The 23,468-nt window shown below is 46.4% G+C and overlaps 1 protein-coding gene across 1 annotated transcript; it reads right to left on the bottom strand.

Annotated features, from left to right (window-relative positions):
* Positions 1-279: 279 nt before the first annotated feature.
* Positions 280-22,773, bottom strand: cbarpb (CACN subunit beta associated regulatory protein b). Its single transcript, XM_056413985.1, has 10 exons — positions 22,758-22,773; positions 22,051-22,123; positions 18,531-18,679; positions 16,759-16,820; positions 15,166-15,328; positions 13,227-13,398; positions 12,794-12,928; positions 7,414-7,621; positions 6,696-6,885; positions 280-5,788 (listed from the first exon to the last, which is right to left on the bottom strand). Exons 2-10 carry the CDS (start codon positions 22,096-22,098, stop codon positions 4,483-4,485), a joined length of 2,433 nt encoding a protein of 810 aa, XP_056269960.1. The 5' UTR covers positions 22,099-22,123; positions 22,758-22,773; the 3' UTR covers positions 280-4,482.
* Positions 22,774-23,468: the final 695 nt, after the last annotated feature.

Below are 23,468 nucleotides of genomic sequence, written 5' to 3' on the forward strand. Positions count from 1 at the left end.
GAAGAAGAAGAAGAAGGGCCCCTTTGTAGATCACTGGCTGGATTTGGCTGTTTTTTCCAATTAATCTAAGGGAGGGGATAAAGAGCGGCAAGGAATCAAAAGGAGCTAAGAAGAGAGGAAAAAAATGAAATGAGATTCCTGAGAGGGAACCGTATCCGCGATCCGTTCCCACGCCTCGATTAACCGACCATCCCCTTGAAATAAAGCGAGTTAGAAACACTTTCAGCTTCATTCGTTTATTCACAGATTGGAAAACAACCCTAAAATAACAAAAAAAAATCTCTTCTTCTTCTCGATAATTTGGTCCCTCGAGGCTCAATCGATTCCGATCAACTAAAGCAAAAGTTGTAAAGAAAGCTCGTCTTTTTTTCTTTTTTCTTCCTTTCGATTAAATTAAGCGGTTCACTAAACAAGCAAGGAATACAGAAATACTTTTAAAAGGGATAGATCTCACAAAATCTCATCACAGCATCCTAGCATGACTCTTAAAAGTACAAAAATCTCACGTCGTGCCGACGTCTCCACAAGTGAGCGGTGACTACGCGGTGACTACGCGGTAACTACGCGGTAACTACGCGGTAACTACGCGTAACTACGCGGTAACTACGCGGTAACTACGCGTCCTTCTGTACCCCGCAACTCTGAGGAAACATGAAGGTTTGTACTAAAGTGGTAACTCTCATGCAGACCTACACACAGCTATGCACCAATGCATTCGACAGGCTACTGGTAAGCACGCAAACACCATGATTTCACCACGCCGCCCCCCCGGCTATACAGCGTCAGTCTAAACCTAAAAGAGGACGTCCATTTAGTCTAGCTCTTGTGACATTGTGCTTGTATACGCAGCGGAGTTGAATCTTTGTACACGTGTACGGGAACGCGACCCTTTGGCGCCATTTTTCTATGGGCGGCGTGGCCGTCTTCCCTCCGGTCCTCTGGGATGCATCGGTTCCCTTATGAGTGATCGGGGAGGATTTCATTTCCCCTCCTGCTGATTATCCACGTCATAAAAAAAAAAAGAACACGCTGCGTTTCTTTCACGGTGGGTTATTGTGATTGGGGCCGACGTGAAAGAAGGTGGAGCAAAGAAACATATACACATATATATATGTCACCTCCTTTTATCTCGTTGCTCTCCTTAATGGGGAACGCAGCAACTGCACTCATCCAAAAGAGGAGACTCCTGTCACGCGGCGCAGAGAGATCTAATCTGGTGAGCATCATCATAATCCTCATCATCATCACAGACAAGCAAAGAGATCCCCTCATCCCCCCCTGATTCTTCTATTTGGTGATTTTGGTAATAGCCTCAAAAGAACAAAGACAGGGAGACGGGGGATGAGAGGGGGGAACTCCTTCTCCTCGCGATTCATATTCAACACCATCTTGTGCGGCGGCTCCGAGAAGGAGATCTCATGAGCGTGACCGGGTTACCGTCAACCTGCTGCTCTCGCTTTCCTGAATGAGAGGCACCAAATCATAATAATAACGAGAACGGGCACTCGGTAGAGCGCATACCTTCATATATCACAAGATTGGGCATTGAATTATGAACATTTTGGCATTAGTTGCATGCCAATTGGATAAAAATTGACCGCGCTTTGGTAAAAAGAAGATGTTGACCTTTTCATGACCTTGACCTTGACCTTTGACCCGATCGATCCCAAAATCTAATCAAATGGTCCCCGGATAATAACCAATCATCCCACCAAATTTCATGCGATTCGGTTTAATACTTTTTGACTTATGCGAATAACACGCACGCATACAAATACACAGCGATCAAAACATTACCTTCCGCATTTTCAATGCGAAGGTAATAATAATAAAGGGGACTGTAACAACAAACAACGTCTTTGTTCCGTCTGGTTTTACAAGCCGGCAGGAAGTGAAGCCCTCGGGGCCGCAGGGGAGGATCTACTGTCACTGTCAACTTTCTCAGGAGACGAAGAGGAAGAGGGGGGAGGAGGGAGGACAAGTAAAGCCTGTTCTCAGAGCCATCATGCACAAGAAAGCATGCCTCTCCTTATAGATTCAATAAACAGCAGCGATCTCAGAGCTCTTCATGGCGCCGCCCAGCTCACCGCCGTCGACCGAGTGTGTTCTGCCGGCGGGGTCAGAGGTCGATGCCCGAGAGTGCATGGAGTCGTAGTTTATGGAGGTTATCGTCATATTCGCGATACCAGGGTGTTAGTTCTGAACCGGTCCGCTTCAAACCTGCCGCACTCTCAAGCTTTTATTGTCATTTAAGCAAAGCAGACGTACACGAATAAAAAATGAAAACGCATTGAATAAACACATTTAAAAAAGAAACACAGTTGTCACATAGGTGATGAGCATTTTCCCATCCCAAAACAACAACAACAAGCATCGCGACCAGTCGGACTCTCGATGAGGACCCTCAGAGGACATCCTCCTTTTCAAAAGATCAAAGTAAATGATAACGTTTTGCTAACTGTGTCCTTCATGTCCATTTTCTCGCAACCAGTGGTTCCCAACCTTTTTTTGGCTTATGGCCCCCTTAGAAAGTCCTGTTTTTCTGTCGTTGTCAGATGCCTTCACGGATTCACCGAGTTAGCTAGCGCAAGCTGTAGCTGCTAACTTAGCATTAGCTGCTAACTTAGCATTAGCTGCTAACTCGCGTTCATTACAGCTCCTATAGGGCCTGTGCCCCACCAAGCCTCACTCTTCTTCTACTCCGCCCTTTCTCAAAGTATCCTCATACAGCGGCTGGTATAATATCGTATGCCGCCAGTAAGCATCGCTCTCTGGGAATATGAAGCTTCTTTCGCGCGTTAGCGGCGGTTGCTACCCAGCGGTTGCTAACCAGCGGCTAAACGAGCCGACTGGAGGTCCTCACGCCGACTAACCCACCATCACATGCGTGTTAGTTTGTTTATAGCCCAACGTTGCACTCACACTTACAGCATTATAAAAGCGGTGTGCATTTCTGGAGATTATCTTGCTACAGAAAAACGTGTTTGTATCATAAAGTCGTGTTTGCAACGTAGCTTATTTTCTGCAATGATCCGAAAAAAACCAACGGTGAGTCCCATTGGCGATGCTAACATTCAGGTTGGCCTACAAAAATACGTCTCTATATAATCATGCAGCGACATTCTCTTCACTTTAAGAGACAAAAATAAGATGTTTATAACGAGCACAGTTAATGCCCCCCTACCACTATATGAGGGCTATGCCGTGTGCAAATACTCATGACACATCACAAGTAGTGGAATTACTTTGTTAAATTAACTAAAATAACTTGATTTCGAGACTGGTGTTACAGAGAAAAAAGGAAAAAGAGCCGTATCAAAGGCATTTAGACGCCGAACGCACGCAATATCGTCCAAAATGTGAATGTTTTATTGTCGAAATTAGGATGAATGGACCAATAATATTTGTTGAGCGCAGAAACACTCTAAAACATCGAATAATATTCATGCATTGAATTATAAAACATTGGTGAATCCCAGAAATCAATAGGGGCTAAGAAGATCAGAACATCTCGTGGATGGGAACAAAAGAAAGAGGACATTTGTTTTTATATCGTTTCCTGACCGCGAAAGACTTGAGGGCTACTTCCAACAATTTGAAAAAACATTCCACCAATCAGAGCTGAGCGAGTGATGAAGAACCGGGATGCCATCTTCCTACGGAGATAGTTACAATCGGGAAAAGTTGGCACAGAATTGGCACAGAATTGTCAACAAGCATGGATTGACGTCGCGATACGGAGACGGGAACTGATCGCTGAGGACAAACCCAGACATAAGTATTTGTACATAAATCACTTTAATCCTCTCTGGGGACCCCCCACAGGTTGGGAACTACTGATCTGAACTAGTGTGAACAACTTTTAAAAAAGGGACAGTTCACCCAAAAACCCATTAAACTATAAACTACAAACACGGGCCTCTCGTCTAGACGATGAAGAGCACTAAGAGGCACGAGAAGTTTTCATTTTAGGCTGAACTGTCCCTTTAAATTTGCCTCACGAAGCTTTGATTGAGAATTCAGATATTTCAGATCATTTGGTAGTGAAAAAAACAACTTATTTCCCACGTCTGCACGTTCAAAGGACTCGCTGGTGCGTCCAGATCTATCGTGTTCTACTCCTCTAATAGCACCTGGTTTCACAGTGGATCCACGAGCACCGACGCCATGTCGGTTTTCAGTTATTCGAAACTGGAGAGCGGAGACAAGAAGCCAGAGATGGACACGGACTGCAGTCACGGCAACGACGAACGAGGAAACAGGTATCACTGACAGCAGACGACTTTTGTTACGTTAGCTCTGTTTTGTCTGTTATCTCGCGCCGCGGCGACGGGTGATTTAAAGCACACTTCCCATTCGAGCTGCACACGGAGAGACGGAGAAAAACGGAGGCGGGACGAGTGGAAACAGGAAAGAAAGAGGGAAAAAGTGAGCATCGGCGGGAAGCGAGAGGTGACGAGGAGGAGGACGCCTGGAGCCCTGCTACACTGGGCTGTGGTCCGGAGAAGCGCGCGTGGCCGTCGCCGCCGCCGCCGCGCACTCGGCGGCCGAGTCCTCGGTCCTGCGAAGGCCCGCGTACAGCCGCTCCCCGAGGTGAGCGGTCAGTTTGTCCGCGAGCTCCGCCGTGATGGTCTGGGGGCCGTGGCGCTCCTCCTCCTGAGGGTCTCGGTGCCAGAGAGGTGGCGTAAAAGAGGGGGCGTCGACCTCCGCGTCTCCGCCGCCGGCCCCCTCGGCGGTCTCCTCGTCCGGAGCGCTGACGATGCGGGGGAGCGTGCCGCGGTAGCTCGCGTCCAGCGGGCAGTTCACGCTGTCGCCTCGTCGGAGCGGCGCCCGCAGCCGGTCGAAGGAGGTCTGGAAGTGTCTGACGCCCGGGTCGCTCCACTGCTTGTGGCGCTGCCACTGCTTGCGCAGGTGGACGCGGGACCGGTGCTTCCTCGTCGGCGACTCCTGCTGGTCGAACTGCGGGTCGTGGCGGAGGAACTCGTGGAAGAGGGCGTCCGTCTTCTCGTCGATGCTGTAGTCTCGCCGGTGCAGCGGCGGCGGACGGGGAGGCTGCGCGGCCTCTCGGGGCGCGAGCGGCTGACCGTACGGGACCCAGCTCAGCGACGCGGCGCCCGTTCCTATGGAAACGCCTCCGCTGGCGCCCAGCAGCAGCTCGTCCTCCAGCTCCTCCTCGAAGAGGCGAGACTCGGAGCTCTCGCCGACGGTGCCGGATCGCCCGGCGTTGGTGAAGTGGTGGCGTTTCTCGTGGGCGGTCCTGTCCTTCGGGCTGCCGCCGCCGCCAAACAGCCGCAGGTCTTCCGGCCCGCGGCACGGCGCCTCGATCGACGCGTAGCCGCTGTCCATCTGCAGCAACTTCCGAGTCCCCGTTTCTCCGTCGGTGCTCTTCTGTTTCCTCTTTCTTCCCTCCGTCGCCCCCGACCTCTCATCCAAATACACCGAAATGTCGTCGTCGCCGCCCTCGTCCCCTAAGTCCTGGGACCGGTAGCTGGGCGGCCCTCCTCTCTCCGTCTCCGTGCGCCCGCCCAGCGAACACACACTCTCGGCGTCGGAGTTCCGGTCGTTGCTGCTGCTCTGGTCGGAGGCGGCGTATTGTTCCAGCGTGGCGCGAAGGTTCCAGATGTCTTTGTAAAGGGACTGGGGTTCCTGGGGTTCCTGGGGGTCTGGGGGGTCCGCGGCTTCCCTTCTTGCCAGGGACAGTGCTTCGTCTTGGGGATCGGGGGACAGGCCGATTACCCCGGGTCCTCCGCGGCTGCAGCTGGGCTCCACCACGACCTCTACCTCTACCCTGTAGCGTGCACGCAGGTGTGGAGGGACGAGACGAGACATGAGAAATAGTTAGGAGAGACGGAAGGGGGAGGAGCCAGCGGACACGCAAAAACAAAAAAAACAAGCACCAGTGTCAGAGCATTTACCCGAATGACACATTCCTCTGACACGTGTTCACACCGCACAGAATGGTTTTCATGACTTGCAATGGCTGCTGTTTGCATGTCCTCTCTCTGAGTTGAGCTGAATACTGATGCCATGCCGTGCTCGGGAAAAAAGAAAGAAAGAAAAGGAAACACCCCCGTGCATTTCATCGGCAAATTTAAAGAATGCATACTGCGAGGAACGCGACGGCTTCCAGGAAATCGCTTTTGTTTTTTTGACAACAAACATCTGCAAACACACGCGGGAAATATCGGTTTTGTTTAATTTAGTAGATTCTACGATGGGAGATCGGTTATTTTTGTTTATTCGGTAATATTGAGGTGGAATCTGCGTTGCTATAATTGCATCATAGCAGCGATCAGATGTCAGCGATGGAATGGTTTCCTACGCCAGAATAAACCCCGTGTCTCCATTCTCCACTTTGCTCTCCAAGGAAAAGTGCACTCTGGGAATTCCCTACGTCTGGCGCCAAAATCGTGAAAGTGGGTCTCATAACATGCAAATCATCCTGTGGTGAAATAGCATTGACACAGTAGTTATAGAGCATGTTTGAAAACATCCTTTCTGTCTCTATTTTTTCCAATGATTTACAGTTTAATTCAAAATGTGACTCTATCCTTTTGTTGTCATGAGAGCACACGCGTCGAGCAGAGCGGTGAAGAATTGGGACGTACGACGTCACGGCGGCGACGGTCAAGACGGAAATGAGTGCGAGGCAGCGAAGCAGTGAACGAGATGAATGGCAAGGGAATTAAAGATACCTGCCGAGGGAGGGGGGCGGTGTGGACAGAGGCGAGTGGAGGCGCGGCGCCGGGCGGACCGGACCGTAGGCGAGGTCCCGGGTGCGGGCGAAGTACTGGATGAGGTCTATGTGGTGCGCGTCGTTGTCGTCCTGGTCCATGCTCTCGCTGGCGGCCCGCTGGCGCTGGAACTGCCTCCTCTTCGGGGAGCCTGGGGGGGGAGGGAGGGAGGGAGGGAGGGAGGGAGGGGTGAGGTCGGACTTAAGAGACACTTCAGTTCTGGAGAAAGCTTCCATCAGGTGTTGAGGTTTCTGAGGGGATTTTGTGTGATCCGCCCCCCCGGGTAGGAATCGGAGGATTGAGCCTTTAGGAAGCGCAGGGAGAAAGAAGTGTGTGTGTGTGTGTGTGTGTGATTTGATTGGAAGACCAAACTTTACGCCACGGAGCCATCTGTCCTGCAGGTCTGTGTGTGTGTGTGTGTGTGTGTGTAACATCCGAGTCCTAGCGGCCTCACAGTTGGTTGCTGGAGCCCGCTGCTCAACGCTCATCTGTTCGGGGGAATATTGCCAGAATATTGCCAGAAATACGAAATAAATAGAAGAAAATACATCAAAGGAAGAAACTGCCCACTTCATTATCCCCCAGTTCAGATGAGAGTGTTGCACCTCCCCGCTGCATCGGCCCCGGCCGTTATCTGAGAATATGAAGGCCCGTCTCGTCTGTATGGAGGATCCGTTACCTCTGGTGTCCAGGCTGGACGCCCTCTGGCTGCTGTCCAGCTTCCACTTCTTGATCTTGAAGTAGGGACTGGACCCCTCCAGGCTGGCGTGGCGCCGCAGTTTAGTGAAGAACTGCAGCACGGGACCCTGGCTTCCCGCGGTGGCCCCTTCTCCGACGAGACCGACGTCGCTGCCTCGGCCTCGGGGCCCCGCGCCCATCATCTCGATCTGAGAGAGAGAGAGAGGGTCAGACGGGAAAACCTGCCAAGACTGGTGGCGTGTATTTAATCCCTTCTGACAGTGACGTTCCACACGGGCTTCCTTGTTTAACCCTCCTGTTACCTTTATATTTACTAACATATTTTACCCTCGGGGTCGATTTGACCCCAGCAATTAAAACCTCCAGAAAATTATTAGAATTAATATTGTTTCCCACGTTTAAGTGTGAGGTACTTTATGTTTGTTTGTTGACTACCTAAATAGTCCTTTAAATATATAAAAAAAGTTGATATTTCTTATATGTTTGACACAGTGAAAAACAGCCTGGGGTCAAATTGACCCGAAAGGTAACAGGAGGGTTAAACATCAACCATCACTCTTGTCGCCCCCCTCCTCCTCCTCCTCCTCCTCCTCCTCCTCCTCCTCCCCCCTCACGTATGACTCGCTGGTTAAGTGGCTGCTTTAATGTCCATTTGCTGCACTGAGTGACTAGCTTCCGGAAGAAAAAAAGCCGATCGCTCCACAGACGATTGCCTCGACACACTCCTTGCACACCGCACGTTCCCAACAACACTCTCGCGGGTCGCTCGTATGCACACTCACGGCGCTTCGTGAGGTATTTGCATGCCAAACTTCAAATAAAATATTCAGTTCAATTCAATTCAATTCAGTTTATTTGTATAGCCCAATTTCACAAATTACAAATTTGTCTCGGAGTGCTTTACAATCTGTACACATAGACATCCCTGCCCCAAAACCTCACATCGGACCAGGAAAAACTCCCAAATAACCCTTCAGGGAAAAAGGGGAAAAAAAGGAAAGAGAGCAACAGAGGAGGATCCCTCCTAGGATGGACAGATGCAATAGATATGTGTAGTACAGAAGGACAGATTTAGAGTTAAAATACATTCAATGAATATGACAGAGTGTATGAATAGTTCATAGTATATTATATGGAGACCACGATCCATCAGGCAGATGGCGGTGGGGAGGAGTGGGCGTGAGTCAACAGGACAGTGGCGTAGTCATGAGCAGGAATTCCACGACCCAGACGATCCATCAGGCAGATGGGATCTATGCGGGTCTCATAGGGTCCGATGACCCCATGAGGCGTAAAGTCAAAAGGACTTCCGGGAGAAAGCAGAGTTAGTAACGTGATTGAGAGATGAAAATTCATCCTTAAGGAGAGAAAGAGAATAGGTACTCAGTGCATCCTAAAACGTCCCCGGCAGCTATAAGCCTATAGCAGCATATCAGGGCTGGACCAGGCAAACCTGATTCAGCCCTAACTAAGCTCTGTCAAGAGGAAGGTCTTAAGTCTACTCTTAACGAGGTGACTGTGTCTGCCTCTGACTGGAAATTGGAAGCTGGTTCCATAAAGAGCTTGATAACTAAAGGGCTCTGGCTCCATTCTACTTTTAAGACTCTAGGAACTACAAGTAGTCCGCATTTGAGCGTGCTCTCTGGTGGGCAATATGGCGACAAGCTCCTTAAGATATGATGGAGCATCACCAATCAAGGCTTTGTAGGTTAGAGGTTAAGAGAAGAATGATTGAAAGTGATTCTTGCAGGCCAGCTAGTGCAGGAGTGATGTGATCTCTTTTCTTAGTTTTAGTGAGAACACGAGCTGCAGCATTCTGGATCAACTGGAGGGACCTAGAGATTTATTAGAGCAGCCTGCTAATAAGGAGTTGCAGTAATCCAGTCTCGAAGTAACGAAGCGTGAACCAACCAATTTTTCTGCATCTTTTTGAGACAAGATGTGCCTGATTTTTTGATTACGTAGATGAAAGAATGCAGTCCTTGAGATTTGCTACGTGGGAGTTAAAGGACAAGTCGATCAAAGATAACGCCAAGATTCTTTACAGTGGTGTTGGATGCCAGGGCAATGCCGTCTACAGAATCCACATCACCAGATAATTGATCTCTGAGGTGCTCAGGGCCGATTAAAATTACTTCGGTTTTGTCTGAGTTTAACATCAAGTTGCAGGTCATCATGTTTTTATGTCTTTAAGACATGCTTGAATTTTACAGAGTTGGTTGTCTCCTCTGGTTTTATCGATAAATATAGTTAGTGTCATCTGCATAACAATGAAAAGTTTATGGGTGTTTCCTGATAATATTGCCCAAAGGAAGCATGTATAAGGTAAATAAAATTGGTCCAAGCACAGAACGGAACTCCGTGATTAACGTTGGTGGTTATAACAAAAATACAAATATCTGAGATCGATCTGATAACAGATTTAAACCAAATTAGTGCCGTGCCTGAATGCCAATCGACTGCTCCAGTCTCTGTAACAGGATGTCATGGTCTATGATGTAATTGTCGAATGCAGCACTAAGGTCTCGACCAGGACAGAGAGGAGTCCTTTATCTGCTGCCATTAAGAGGTCATTTGTAATTTTCACCAGTGCCGTCTCTGTGGTGTTCTAAATTGTTCTAAATGATTGAAATTTCTCAAATAAACTATTATGATGTAGAAAGTCGCACAACTGATTTGCGACCACTTTCTCAAGGATCTTGGAGAGGAAGGGAGAGGAAGGGAGGTTAGAGATCGGTTTAATAACGCCAGAAGGGTGTAATAACAGGCCTTGAAGGGAGTGTGGTACGCCTTGAGAGACACATTGATTATCTAATATCTAATAGAGCCGCCAATTAAAGGCAGCGTCTTTAAGCAGCCTCGTCGGGATGGGGTCCAAGAGACAGGTGAGAAGTGTTGAAGTAGAAACCGTTGAAAATAATTGGTCACGGTTGATAGGGAGAAAATCCTCAAATATACACCAGGGCATAGCGGTTTCCAGGCCATTCCACTTGAGGACAGGGCACTGGTTATGGGCAAGATTATTAATCTTGTCCCTAATAGTTAAATCTTTCATTAAAGAAGTTCATAAAGTCATTACCACTAAGGTTTATAGGAATGCGGCTCCACAGAGCTGTGACTCTGTCAGCCTGGCTACAGTGCTGAAGAGAGAAACCTGGGGTTGTTTTATTTTTCTATTATTGATGAGTAATAGGCTGCTCTGGCATTACGGAGGCCATGGAGGCCTTATATGTTTTAAGACTATCTCGCCAAACTAAGCGGGATTCTTCGAGATTAGTTGAACGCCATATGCTCAAAGCTTTCGTGAGTTGCTTTGCAGGGTCTGAGGGATACCAGGAGCAAACCTCCTCTTCCTCCTGTCTTCTTCTTCAGAGGGGCTATCGAGTCAGTGTCATTCTCAGAGCCTATGGCACTGTCAACAAGATGATCACTCTGGGACGGACTAAAGTTAGACCAGGAGTCCTCTGTTATATTGAGGCGTGGTATCGAATCAAATACAGAAGAATCGCTTTCTTCTTTAATTAGCTACAGCACTATCAGTTAGACATCTAGTGTAGAAACTTTTGACATCCGGTAGTATTCAAGAGTTATGAGGTTGTGGTCTGACAGAGAGGATTCTGTGTGGAAGGCGTTCAAATGCTCAATATCAGCGCCATAAGTAAGAACAAGATCAAGCGTGTGGCCAAAGCTATGAGTGGGTTTCTGTACTCTCTGACAGAAGCCAATCGAGTCCAACAAAGGAGATGAATGCAGCACTAAAATCAATCATTATCAACATCCACATGGATATTAAAATCTCCAACAATAATAACTTTATCGGTTTTAAGAACCAAACTTGATATAAATTCTGACAATTCAGATATAAAGCCTCAATATGGACCTGGTGGCGGTGCACAGAATCACAAATCGATTATTGGCTGTAGTGTTTTCCAGGTTGGATGTGAAAGACTAAGAACAAGGCTTTCAAAATGAGGTGTAGTGTAATTTTGGTTGAGGATTAATTAATAGGCTCGATTCAAAGATGGCTGCTACTCCACCTCCCGGACCTCGAGATGTGAGTATTAATATGACTTGGAGGACGATTCATTCACAGACATATTCTTCATGGCTCAGCCAGGTTTCAGTTAGGCAACATAAATCAATGTGATTATCTGATATTAAATCATTCAGTAACACAGCTTTAGATGACAGAGATCGAATATTTAGGAGACCACATTTAATAAACCTATTTTGTTGCACTGCTGAAATAATTGTGTTAACATACTTGTATAAATTGTGTGACTCCTCTTCTGCTTACTTTTTTATTTAATTTAATTGAAGTGGCCGGACAGACTCTACTCTAAAGTCAAGGGTGGGTAACTGCTCAGAATGGAAGAGCAGAGAAGGGTGTTAAACTACAACTCTGCTCCCGGTTCTGAACCCTGGGGTGTCATAGATTAAGTCCGGTGATCAACTTGGTCATATTCGCAGAAATGAGGCGCGCCGTCAACGTGGGATGAATGCCGTCTCTCCTCATCAGATCTCCTTTTCCAGAAAGTCTTCCCAGAAAGTCTTCCAGTTGTCTACGTAGCCCACATTATTAATTATTCGCTGGGCACCACCTCGACAGCGGTTGAAAGACGACATTCGGCTATACAATTCGTCTGTCTGCAAATTTGGGAGGGCCAGAGAATACGGTGTCCGACAACGTCTTGGCATAAGCACACACCGATTCCACATTAATTTTAGTGAGTTCGAGGCGGGCTCGGCGTCATTACCACCGGCGTGTATTACAATCTGACTGTATCCGCTTATCCTTAGCCAGCAGCTTCAAACAAGACTCCGTGCCGCTCTGGCCCCGGGAGGCTACGACTCTGGTCCGTGGCTTAGCTATTTTCATATAGACTCCCGATAACCAGGTGTGTTCCTCAGCGGGTGTGTCGCTGACCAGTGAAATCTGGTTCGTAACGTCAAGTTGTTGGTGCACAGCGGGCTTCTGTGATGACTTACGACTCATTCGTACAGATACCCAACCATCCGGCTGCAGTTACCGCAGGGCACAGCTAACAGCTGACTGTAGCTCAGCACGGGAGAGGGCGGGCTACCTAGCATAGCTGTCTGAGCTGCGATAGCAGACGTGCATCTAACCCACTTAGACCTGCCTCCAACCTGGCAAATAAACTACTTGTTGCATGTATCGTTATCATTAAGGAGGCAGGGGATAACTACATGAGACACACTGAGCAAGAGGGAGGCGGGAGGAGAGAAGAGTCATGCTGCATGTTGAGCTGGCAGCAGAGCGTCAGAGCTGTTGAGCTGGCAACCAGAGCTTACCGGAAGAGTGAGATGATGCACGCAACAGCAGTTTTGGGGCGACTTACGGAGCTGGGGGCGGGCTCTTTAGGTCCGAGAGACGTCGCGTTCGCCACCGAGTTGAGGGCGTCTCCGGGGAGGGCGCAGCTGGGATTGACGCTCAGGCTGGTCAGCGCCGTTTGTGGCAGTGGGCACAGCATCGGCTGACGGGAAGATACAAAAATATATTATTATCCCCTTTTTAGTCCTATTCTGAATATTCTGAATAGTACAAATACCGGCCAGGCACTTAGAAAAGTGTATATTTCATGTTTATGTGAACGCCATGAATTAATACCGTGTCCAGATGCTCTCGCCAGCTGTCAGCTGATGAGAGCATCTGGAAGGGAGATCCAGGGGCACGACCCTGACCCCGAGCCCCGGTCCCGGTGCTTTCTAACTAATCCCGGTCAAAGGCAAACGATGCATCGGGACCGAAAAGCAGGTTTAAGGGGCCGTCACCTGGAAGATGGAGAGCGTGGACTTGGCGACGGGGCGCGTCGTCATGGCGACGCTGTTCTCGGCCGCGTCGCACTCGTGGATGGTGACGATCTTGAGGCCCGGGGGAGGGATCTGGAGGTGTGTGAGCCGCGCGTTCTTCAGGTGGTGGAAGTCGCCCTCGGTCAGCGTGTACCTGGAGAGAACGAGATCGAGTTAAAGAAGACGTATCACGCTTTGGTTCAGGTCCGCGCTGATACCAGATAGTTTCTACGAGATGTTTACATGCTTTAATGTTCTTAAAACACTTCATAGTTCCCCTTATGTCAGCCTGAATAAACCAGGCAGTGACGCACCATGCGGAAGTGCCTCCGGCCTGCATTATTTCTAATCGCCATCAGGGGGCGACCTAACACTAATTGATTTATTAACTTAGTAAACATTGTAAACGTGAGTTTTTGGGTCTCAATTGCTTGTTTAAAGTTTTCCTCAATTCAGCACGATTGAAAATCCTAGTCCCGTTACGGGTAAAACAGCCACTAAAGCGGGGTATGCTTTAGGGCGGGGCTACCTTGTGATCGACAAGCCGCTACCACAGACGTATACCGTCTCTTCGTCTCTTATAACTTCCGTTCAATGATGCAACCAAGATGGCGGTGGCCAAAATGCTATAATTGAGGCTTCAAAACCGACAAATCGACAAACCAACAAAGTGTAATACACCGTCTCGAAGGAGCAAAGCTTCATTCAACTGAAAAACTCTCAATTTTAGCGCCTGTCTCTTTAAGAAAAAGCCAATTCCGCTCTGATTGATCAGTGCGTTCAGGTTTCTTAACGAAGTCCTTGTGGCTTCTTAATACCGGATCTATTTCGCTCCATAACTAAAAAAATCTCACTTTCTACTTTCTGTCCCCTTTAAATACAAAGCAACAAACAGTCACATCCACTCTGGATGACGCCTGTCCCTACACAAGAGGAAAACAGCCATGGGGAAATGTCTGACTGCAGACCCATCAGAGTTGCTCTGGTTCCTACATTTAGCCTCACAGAATAATTCCTTTTGAAGTATTTGCACATCGGGCTCCGGGCTTGAAGAGAAAAGCAGGGTCGTGAAATATTCTCGGTGTCATCAGAGCACTTAAATGTATTCTGGATTCACTCCCAACCATGAACTAATAACAGGGTTCTTACACATTTTGACTAATGGATTTCCAGGACTTTTCCATGACTTTAAACCAAATTTCCATGACCAAACATGAACAATTTAGAACAATTTGCGTATTGAGAGCGTACGCCGGCTTACATTTTGAGCGTCTTTCTTTAAAAAACATATTAATCATTTCAAACTCGCCGTGAATGAACACGTGATTAAAACAAATTTCCATGACTTTTCCAAAACTTTTATGATTTGAGGTTTTTTCCATGACTTTTCCAGGCCTGGAAATGACCATTTTAAAATTCCATGACTTTTCCAGGTTTTCCATGACCGTACGAACCCTATAATAAAGAAGAGCGATGGACAGAGTTTAACCCTCCTGTTACCTTTAGGGTCAATTTGACCCCATTCAATGTTTAACGTCGGTGTTCTTTGGGGTCAATTTGACCCCAGGCTGTTTTTCACTGTGTCAAACATATAAGAAATATCAACTTTTTTATATATTTAAAGGGCTATTTAGGTAGTCAACAAACAAACATAAAGTACCTCACACTTAAACTTGGGAAACAATATTAATTCTAATAATTTTCTGGAGGTTTTAATTGCTGGGGTCAAATTGACCCCGAGGGTAAAATATGTCAGTAAATATAAAGGTAACAGGAGGGTTAATGGGGTCAAATTGACCCTACGGTAACAGGAGGGTTAAAGCGGCGATGCTTTGATCACAGAGAGCAGTAGAATCCGCAGCGCGCGGACGTTGACGTGAGTTCTTTGCGTGTCGCCTCTGTGTGCCGCCGGCTCTCTAACCTGCGGCCTTTCTCCTGCGCCTTCTTGCCGTGATCGAAGAGCGCGGCCTCGTTGAAGGAGACGCGGCGGCCCATGGTGCCCGTGGAGAGGAAGCGCTCCGTCTCCTGGTTGTGGGAGCTGGCCATCGACAGGCAGTCGGACTCGTCCACCCTGATGGTGATTTCTACCGGAGACCCGAGAGGAGGAAGAGCGACAGGTTATTGCTGCAGCCGTGTTAGCGCTCACTGCTCCGGGCTGAAACGTCTCAACAACATTCCTGGTCCCCAGAGGATGAAGACTCGTGACTTGTGACGATCTCCTGAGTTTTCAGTGAAATACTGAACACTAACAACCGTCCAAAAAAACACTAAACTGCACTTTGTGTTTAGTGCCACATAGAAAATTACTAAATGCTAACACTAAAATCAAGATGGTGAACATGCCAAACATCTTTCATGCCAGGCTTTAGCATGTTAGCATTGTCACTGTGAGCATGTTAGCATTGTCACTGTGAGCGTGTTAGCATTGTCACTGTGAGCATGTTAGCATTGTCACTGTGAGCGTGTTAGCATTGTCACTGTGAGCGTGTTAGCATTGCCACTGTGAGCGTGTTAGCATTGTCACTGTGAGCGTGTTAGCATTGCCACTGTGAGCGTGTTAGCATTGCCACTGTGAGCGTGTTAGCAGTAGCTACAGCATCAGCTGCAAGTATGGCCTTCAGACTCTTGCCTTGAAAAGGGATTAATAGATTATAATATGAAGGTTTAATATGGATAAATCAGGTATTTTAAATTAAGCAGAGTTTAGCCCAATAAGAACTAATCTTTGTTTCGTAAATCCAGTTTACTAGCTAGTTAAACAGTCGGCTAGTTAGCATTGCGTTACTCTTTTGAGAACAAACTTGTTGGCTGGATTAGTGGAGCTATACGGCCGAATGATAGAAGATACAGAACTGTTTTTACAGTATTGTCCTGTCTCGCTGTTCAGTTTCATGACAGGATTATTAGGAATCTGGATTATTAGTTTTAGAGATTGGTGCGACATGATTTAAAATTAAACCAACGATCTGATCGGGTTTAAAAATAATCCTTGTTGGTTCTACCAAGCTGGACTATTGTTCACACACGTTGTGTATGTGCACTTTGGTCCACATCATAGGTGATGATTCATCTAATCCATCATGGGATTACCATGGCTCTATCTGACGTTGTGTCTGTGCTTCCCTGTTGAGATCAGGGCTCAGGGCGACGACCACAAACCACGACGTCCCCAATTCAGTTCCAGCTGGGGACTTAGGTTGCAAAAAAAAAAGCCTTACAAAGGCAAGTCCGGTGCCAAACCGAAGCTTCGGTTTATCAATAAGTCATTTCGCATCCCAGACATTCGCTGGTCCCCAAAATGTCGAACTGCGTTCCAGGAGTGGCGCACAGCCACTTCCACTAATTGGGTCGAGATCACAATATTTTAATGGAAAAGACATTACACATTCTCGCTGACGCGCTAAAAATATCCCCACTTCCATCAATTCAATCCCTCCATCTGCCCGTCTCCATTACACCTCCCTCTACTCGCCTCTCTCTCTGTTCCCCCGCTCTTTGTCCATTCCTCTCTTACCATGGGTGGGCTGACACTCCTCCACGTAGGTGGTGTTGAATTTCTCGGGGTCATCGTTGGCCCTGGGGCACACAGAAAACACTCAGATCAACGCTGCGACGGGTTTACCCCCCCAAGGTCCGTCTTTCGTCTGTCCAGATCTGGCGGTACCAGGCTTTTCCCATCGGCTCCTGTTAAAACACACCCAGCTGCAGGACAAGTATAAGGACACGACCACGAGATCTTTGTGTAAATGTCTTCTTCCCCCGGCTGCATAATCAATGAGGGTCTCGATCGTTGCCGGAAACTTGATAACCCTCGAGGGCCAGAGGAGCTCTCGGAACACGCACGCTTTGCTTTATTGAATTGCACGCTTCCAACCCATCTTTAAGGAAAACAGAGAGAAGACGCGATAGCGGCCACGTGGCGTAGGGGATGAAGCGGGCGCGCTTCTTCCGGACTTCTTTCGGACTTCTTCCGGACTTCTTCCGGACTTCTTCCGGACTTCTTCCTGACTTCTTCCGGACTTCTTCCGGACTTCATCCTGACTTCTTTCGGACTTCTTCCTGACATCTTCCGGACTTCTTCCGGACTTCATCCGGACTTCTTCCGGACTTCTTCCTGTGAATCCCCCTTTCGCATTTCACAGCTTCTTCACGCCCAGAGTTTACATTATGAAGCGGAAACAAGAAACTGAAAAGCTCCTCCCGGACTTTCTGCTCCATCTGATTTCTTTGTGCAGAGATACGACTTGCGTCTGTCTGTGTGTGTGTGAGTGTGTGTGTGTGTGTGTGTGTGTATGTGGGGGTGTGAATTAACTTGAGGGATTTCTCCATCCTCCCAGATCTGTGCTTCTTCCTGTCTTTCATTTCCTCTGTGGCTCCTGCTTTCTCACACGGCGTGTGTGTGTGTGTTTGTGTGTATTCCTTGCACACACACACACACACACACAGGGCTGGGCACCGATGCGAGATTAATCACCGCCGACGGCTGCTATGAAATCTCATTACGCTCATCATTTGTCCCGGTCGGCCCGGCTCTCCCTCCTGCCGGCCTCGCCTTTCCGCCGCGCTCTCTCGTTTATCTGCGTGTAGCCGGCGTGCGCCTCTCGTAAATTCAAGTGTACTTGATGGCGCGTGCTGCCGCCGTGGCGAGGGAGACGAAGCGTCCGGAGGGGCGGCCGCGCCGCCGCCGAGTAAACACAGAGAGGATCGCGTGACGACCGAGCGCCTGTCACTCAAACGGCCGTCTCCTGGGCGAGTGCACGACGTCGACGCGCGTCTCTTCGGGGTTACGTCACGTGTTCACGTCACTCCTCCTCCCCACCGCCATCTGCCTGATGGATCGTGGAGGTCTCCATCGTGGAATATGCCTACTATGAACTATTCATACACTCTGTCATATTCATTGAATGTATTTTAACTCTAATCTGTCCTTCTGTACACATGACATCTATTGCATCTGTCCATCCTGGAGAGGGATCCTCCTCTGTTGCTCTCCTGAAGGTTTCTTCCCTTTTTCCCCCCTGAAGGGTTATTTGGGAGTTTTTCCTGGTCCCATGTGAGGTTTTGGGGCAGGGATGTCTATGTGTACAGATTGTAAAGCACCCCGAGACAAATTTGTAATTTGTGAAATTGGGCTATACAAATAAACTGAATTGAATTTAATTGAACTTATTGTAAGTCGCTTTGGATAAAAGCATCTGCTAAATGACATGTGATGTAATGTAACATGTACAACGGAGCTGCATCGGGGGAATAAAATTTTTCGGAGTGGATGACGTCCAATTATACCTGGCGCACCACAGCCCTCCTCGAGAGCAGCGACGGAAGGTGAGGAGGAAGATGCCGATGAAGATCACGGCCCCCACCAGGAAGGAGGAGAGGATCACCAGGAGGAGCACGTGGCCATCCCGCTGCTCCTCGGCCACGAACGGGATCTCCTGGGAGGGCAAAAGGTGGATGTGCACTCAAAGAAATGACTCATTGGATGAACTCAATTAAATTGTTGGCAGGTTTTCCATCCAATAATTATATGCAACTCCAACTCAAATTTAGCACATCAGTGCAATACAATGTAATTAAGTTAGTCCAACTCATTTGTATCAAATACATCTAAAATAAAATAACGATATTCATTAAATTAAATTAATTTGTGTTTGTCCAACTCAAAATATAAACTAACTAAGAAAATATGCAAACTCCACACAGAAGGAAAGCCCCGACTGGGAATTGAACCCACGGCCCTCTGGCTGTGAGGCGACAGTGCTAGCCACTACACCACCGTACAGCCCTGAAAGTGTCTTCACCTTGTAAACAACTGATTTTCAGCTGGCGCATGCGCAAAGGGTAGTCCTCAATGAAACACATTTATTTTGAGTTGATATGCACACCATCTAACCTAAATAAATCTAATAAATGAAAGAATTCATACATTTTGTGTTCCACCCATTAAATATAAATATCTATTTTTGTAATTGATTTATTTAAATGTATCAAACAATATTTAAATGTGTCACCTCTAAGAAGGGCTTGAATCGTTTTTTTGAGTGTGGGTAGATCGTTAGAGACAGCCGTTCTGTTCCCACGATGACCGGTGCAAGGTCTGCATATGGAGCGGCGCCCCCCTGGACCGACGGGTCCGGTAGCTGCGCATTGTACAGCTGTGAGTCACGAGTAGGCAGCGAGGGGAAGGGAAGTGGATTCAACGGGGAGAAAGGCCGGTGATGTCATGCGCTTTAAAAAGAGAGAGCGTGAGTAAAGCAAAGAGCTGCCCACATGAGCACCAACTGGTAACCTCTCTGAAAGAAACAGGTCAAAATATTATTTTATAAAAGCCTCAAATGAGGATTCTGACTCAATTAGACTGCATTAGTCACGATAAATATGCTGCTTTCCATTCGGACGGATTCCAACCGGAAAGCTTTTTAAAATATACACATTTATTTATATTCCGATTCAGGAAAATAATATTCATATGTATATATACTTATATGTATATAAATATATGTATATATACATCTATTTATTTATATTCTGATTCAGGAAAATAATATTCATATGTATATATACTTATATATATAAATATATGTATATATATGTATATTTATTTATTCATATTCTGATTCAGGAAAATAATATTCCTATGTATATATACTTATATGTATATAAATATATGTATATATATGTATATTTATTTATTCATATTCTGATTCAGGAAAATAATATTCCTATGTATATATACTTATATGTATATAAATATATGTATATATATGTATATTTATTTATTCATGTTCTGATTCAGGAAAATAATATTCATATGTATATATACTTATATGTAAATAAATATATGTATATATACATTTATTTATTTATATTCTGATTCAGGAAAATAATATTCATATGTATATATACTTATATGTATATAAATATATGTATATTTATTTATTCATATTCTGATTCAGAAAAATAATATACATATGTATATATTTGTATGTATACATATATATATTTATTTATATGTATATATATTTATTTATATGTAGACAATTCTTCATCTTTTACGGTGTTTTTTAAATTGAAATGTAATGTTATTTGGAGTCCCTTAAATATGTAACAAATAGGGAGAAGAGATGTTTTTCTCCTGTTGTATTTCTCTATTATTATTGTGTAGATATAATGTGACTAGCAGTCATACCGCTCACACATTCAAGTTGAAACAAATGTTTTTTTAAATATTAAATATATAAGGCGTGCCTCCTCGTCAACGAATTTTAAATGTATGACATCAATAAACTCGTAAAGACAAAAAGTGTGTGTGTCATGTAAGTGAAACATCAGGCTGGATTTGGGCTCCTCACCATGCAGCAACTTAACAGATTGATTTAGAGCCACCGGCTGGCCGACCTGCATGAAGTGAATCCATAATTGCAACGGTGAAATGAATCAATAAACGCCGGGGCTATTAACCTGTCGGCGGGGCACCTTAGCTATGGGGGAGCTCTCCCTGGGAGGACTGCAGCTGAGTAAATGAAGCACAGCAGCAGTCTCCGTGGCACCGGAAGATCGTGTAGTTTGGGATGAGCGCGTTTAGACGTCTTAAAAATCTCTCCTCTGCTTTTCATATCGACAAAACTGGATTTAATCCACCGCCGGAGCTCCCACGTGAGTAGACCACGACGAACCCGATCTACCACCTCGACCGGGAACACGCATTTTTGTTCATGTTATTTTTGGGAGTGGCACATTCGCGTTAACTCAACTTAAAGCTAACGGGAGTTCAGCGCTCGCTGCTAGCGGCTACCGGTTAGCTAGGAAGCACTTTTTTATTGTACAGGGTCTAATTTGATTTATTAAGATATGAGTAAATAAATACATGATTAGTGGCACATTTGCGTTAACTTAAAGCTAACAGGAGTTCAGCGCACGCGGCAAGCGGTTAGCGTTTAGCTAGAAAGCACATTTTTTTTACTGTAGAGGGTCTAATTTGATTTATTAAGATATGAGTAAATAAATACATAATTACTGAAAATAACACAGACATAACACGTGAATAACTTCTTAGTCACGTCAGTAATTCTTTTTATTAAATGTAGTTGTGTAAGATTTGTCTTTCTTGACTAAATGAACTTCCTCTTCCTCACCGTATAAATATTTTTGGGTTCATAGTTTATCACCAATTCACTAAATTTCTTGAATTATTTATTTCCTTTAATAAATTAAATGTTTGCGTTTTTTTAATCCAATTTTGCAGATGTAGGCAGAAAAGAAACGTAAACGGTTTAAATAAAATGATTGTCTAAATGTCCTTTGTTGTTGTTATCTTTTTTGCACTTTATTATATATATATATATTACTTTATTACTATTATTATTACGACAATCAGTTAATGTTGGACAAGAAATAAACGTGTTTTCGATCTTCCGTATGTTTGCATAAATGGAAGAAGTGACAAAAAAGATGACTTTTTTTGGATAGACGGTGGCACCCCTAACCCCCCTAACCCTGACCCCTGACCCCTGCAGTCTCTCCAGATCTCAAGATGTGTGCTGAACTCTCCGAGGAAGAACGCGTGGAAAGTGTCGACGCTGAACTCCGACGTCACGTGTTCCTCTTGCGAGGGGAAATTAAAACGGAGATTAGATCAGAGATTTAATTATGTCAGGTTCCAGGTCAGGATGTTTTCTATTAGCCCGTCAATCAGCCAGACGAGGGGAGCGTATGGTTCTGGTGGTGAGCTGGACACAACACACACACACACACACACACACACAGGAAGTTAAGTTTATAAGCTGGTGGCGAAAGGCAGACTTACTGTGGAGTTTTCTGGTAGGATGTTCCAGAAGGTAGACTCATTGCTCATGGTCCAGGTCAACTAGAGATTCCCCCTGAGAGATAACACACACACACACACACACACACACACACACACAGAGGAAATGACTGTTACCAGAGCTGGTCATCAGAACACAAGAGATGCTGCTTTGTAAGTGTGTTAAAAACAGATCCGATGCCCATGGAGCCGTGACAACCACCCGGCTCCGAGTTCACGAGAACATCGCACGGCCGTGCGGTCCAGATATTGACGTCTGATGTCTCATAACAAGCGATAGAAGATGCTTTTCGGGAAATGAAAACTCTCTCACTGGAGCAGAAACCGAATATATATTTGTGTGTGTGTGTGTGTGTGTGTGTGTGTCGAATCCCACGGAAGATGCAAATGCCAGCATCTCGGCTGCAAATCATCACCCGTAATTCCATATCAGCCAGAAGGCTCTTTAACTACCTCCCACACACACATGCACACACGCACACACACACACACACACACACACACACACACACACACACACACACACACACACACAGAACAGAGAACAGAGAGAAACACCAGCCCTCACTGGCTCCAGCCACCGCTGCGTTTGCACACATCATAGCAATTAATACAGCTACTGCTGCACCAAACTCCCCCCCCCCCCTCCACACACACTCACTCACACACCCTGGATATAGCTTACTCACCCAGCAGAGTAGGAGCAACATGCCAGCAACATGCCAGCAGCACTCAGCGCTCTTTGCTCTGCTGCCAGTCGATACATGCACGGTCAACTTCAGCACCACAACCTGTTAAGCAACTGCCAAAAGCCTCACTGGCTGCATCTACCGTCCAAGCGTCAACAAAAACAACAACAAAAATACAACAAAAATATACATCGAAAATACAGTTACGGGAAACACGTCAGGCTGTGTGTGACCAGCATGCTTCCCTCTGCATCGCTGAACCACACATCCTGCTTTCTACCAGCGACTTACCCTGATGGAGGGGCAGTGCGCAGCAGCAGCTTTGAATACGTGTGTGAGAGTGTGTGTGAGTGTGCGTATGTGTGTGTGTGTCTCAGGCTATGGCTCAGGAGTCTCCTCCTCCGCTCCCTTGCTGCATCTTCAGCTACCTCAGCTCCGACCAGCCGACTGAGCCCCCTCACCTCGGGGCTGGCCCACCGGGCCTCTGGGCGACGGCGGCAGAACTATTTTTTTTAATTATTCAGCCTGCAGTGAATAAGTTTGTCGTTACATAAGCTGCATTCAACATGTGCACCGTGTGTTAGTGGTGATGGGATGACATCAAACACCAGAGCCTGTTCTTCCAAGGATTATTGTCTGCCTCAATAGATATGTATGCATTAAATGCAATAACACAGTTAAAATATATATATATATATATATATATATATA

The sequence above is a fragment of the Pseudoliparis swirei genome, chromosome 5 (assembly GCF_029220125.1).
Source record: "Pseudoliparis swirei isolate HS2019 ecotype Mariana Trench chromosome 5, NWPU_hadal_v1, whole genome shotgun sequence".
NCBI lineage: Eukaryota > Metazoa > Chordata > Actinopteri > Perciformes > Liparidae > Pseudoliparis > Pseudoliparis swirei.

Coding starts and splice junctions, on each gene's coding strand:
- cbarpb (XM_056413985.1), bottom strand. CDS start 22,098: ATGAGCAATGAGTCTACCTTCTGGAACATCCTACCAGAAAACTCCACA. Junction 6,886..7,413: donor GTCCAGCCTGGACACCAGAG/GTAACGGATCCT, acceptor CTCCCCCCCCAG/GCTCCCCGAAGAGGAGGCAG. Junction 5,789..6,695: donor CCGCCCCCCTCCCTCGGCAG/GTATCTTTAATT, acceptor TGCACGCTACAG/GGTAGAGGTAGAGGTCGTGG.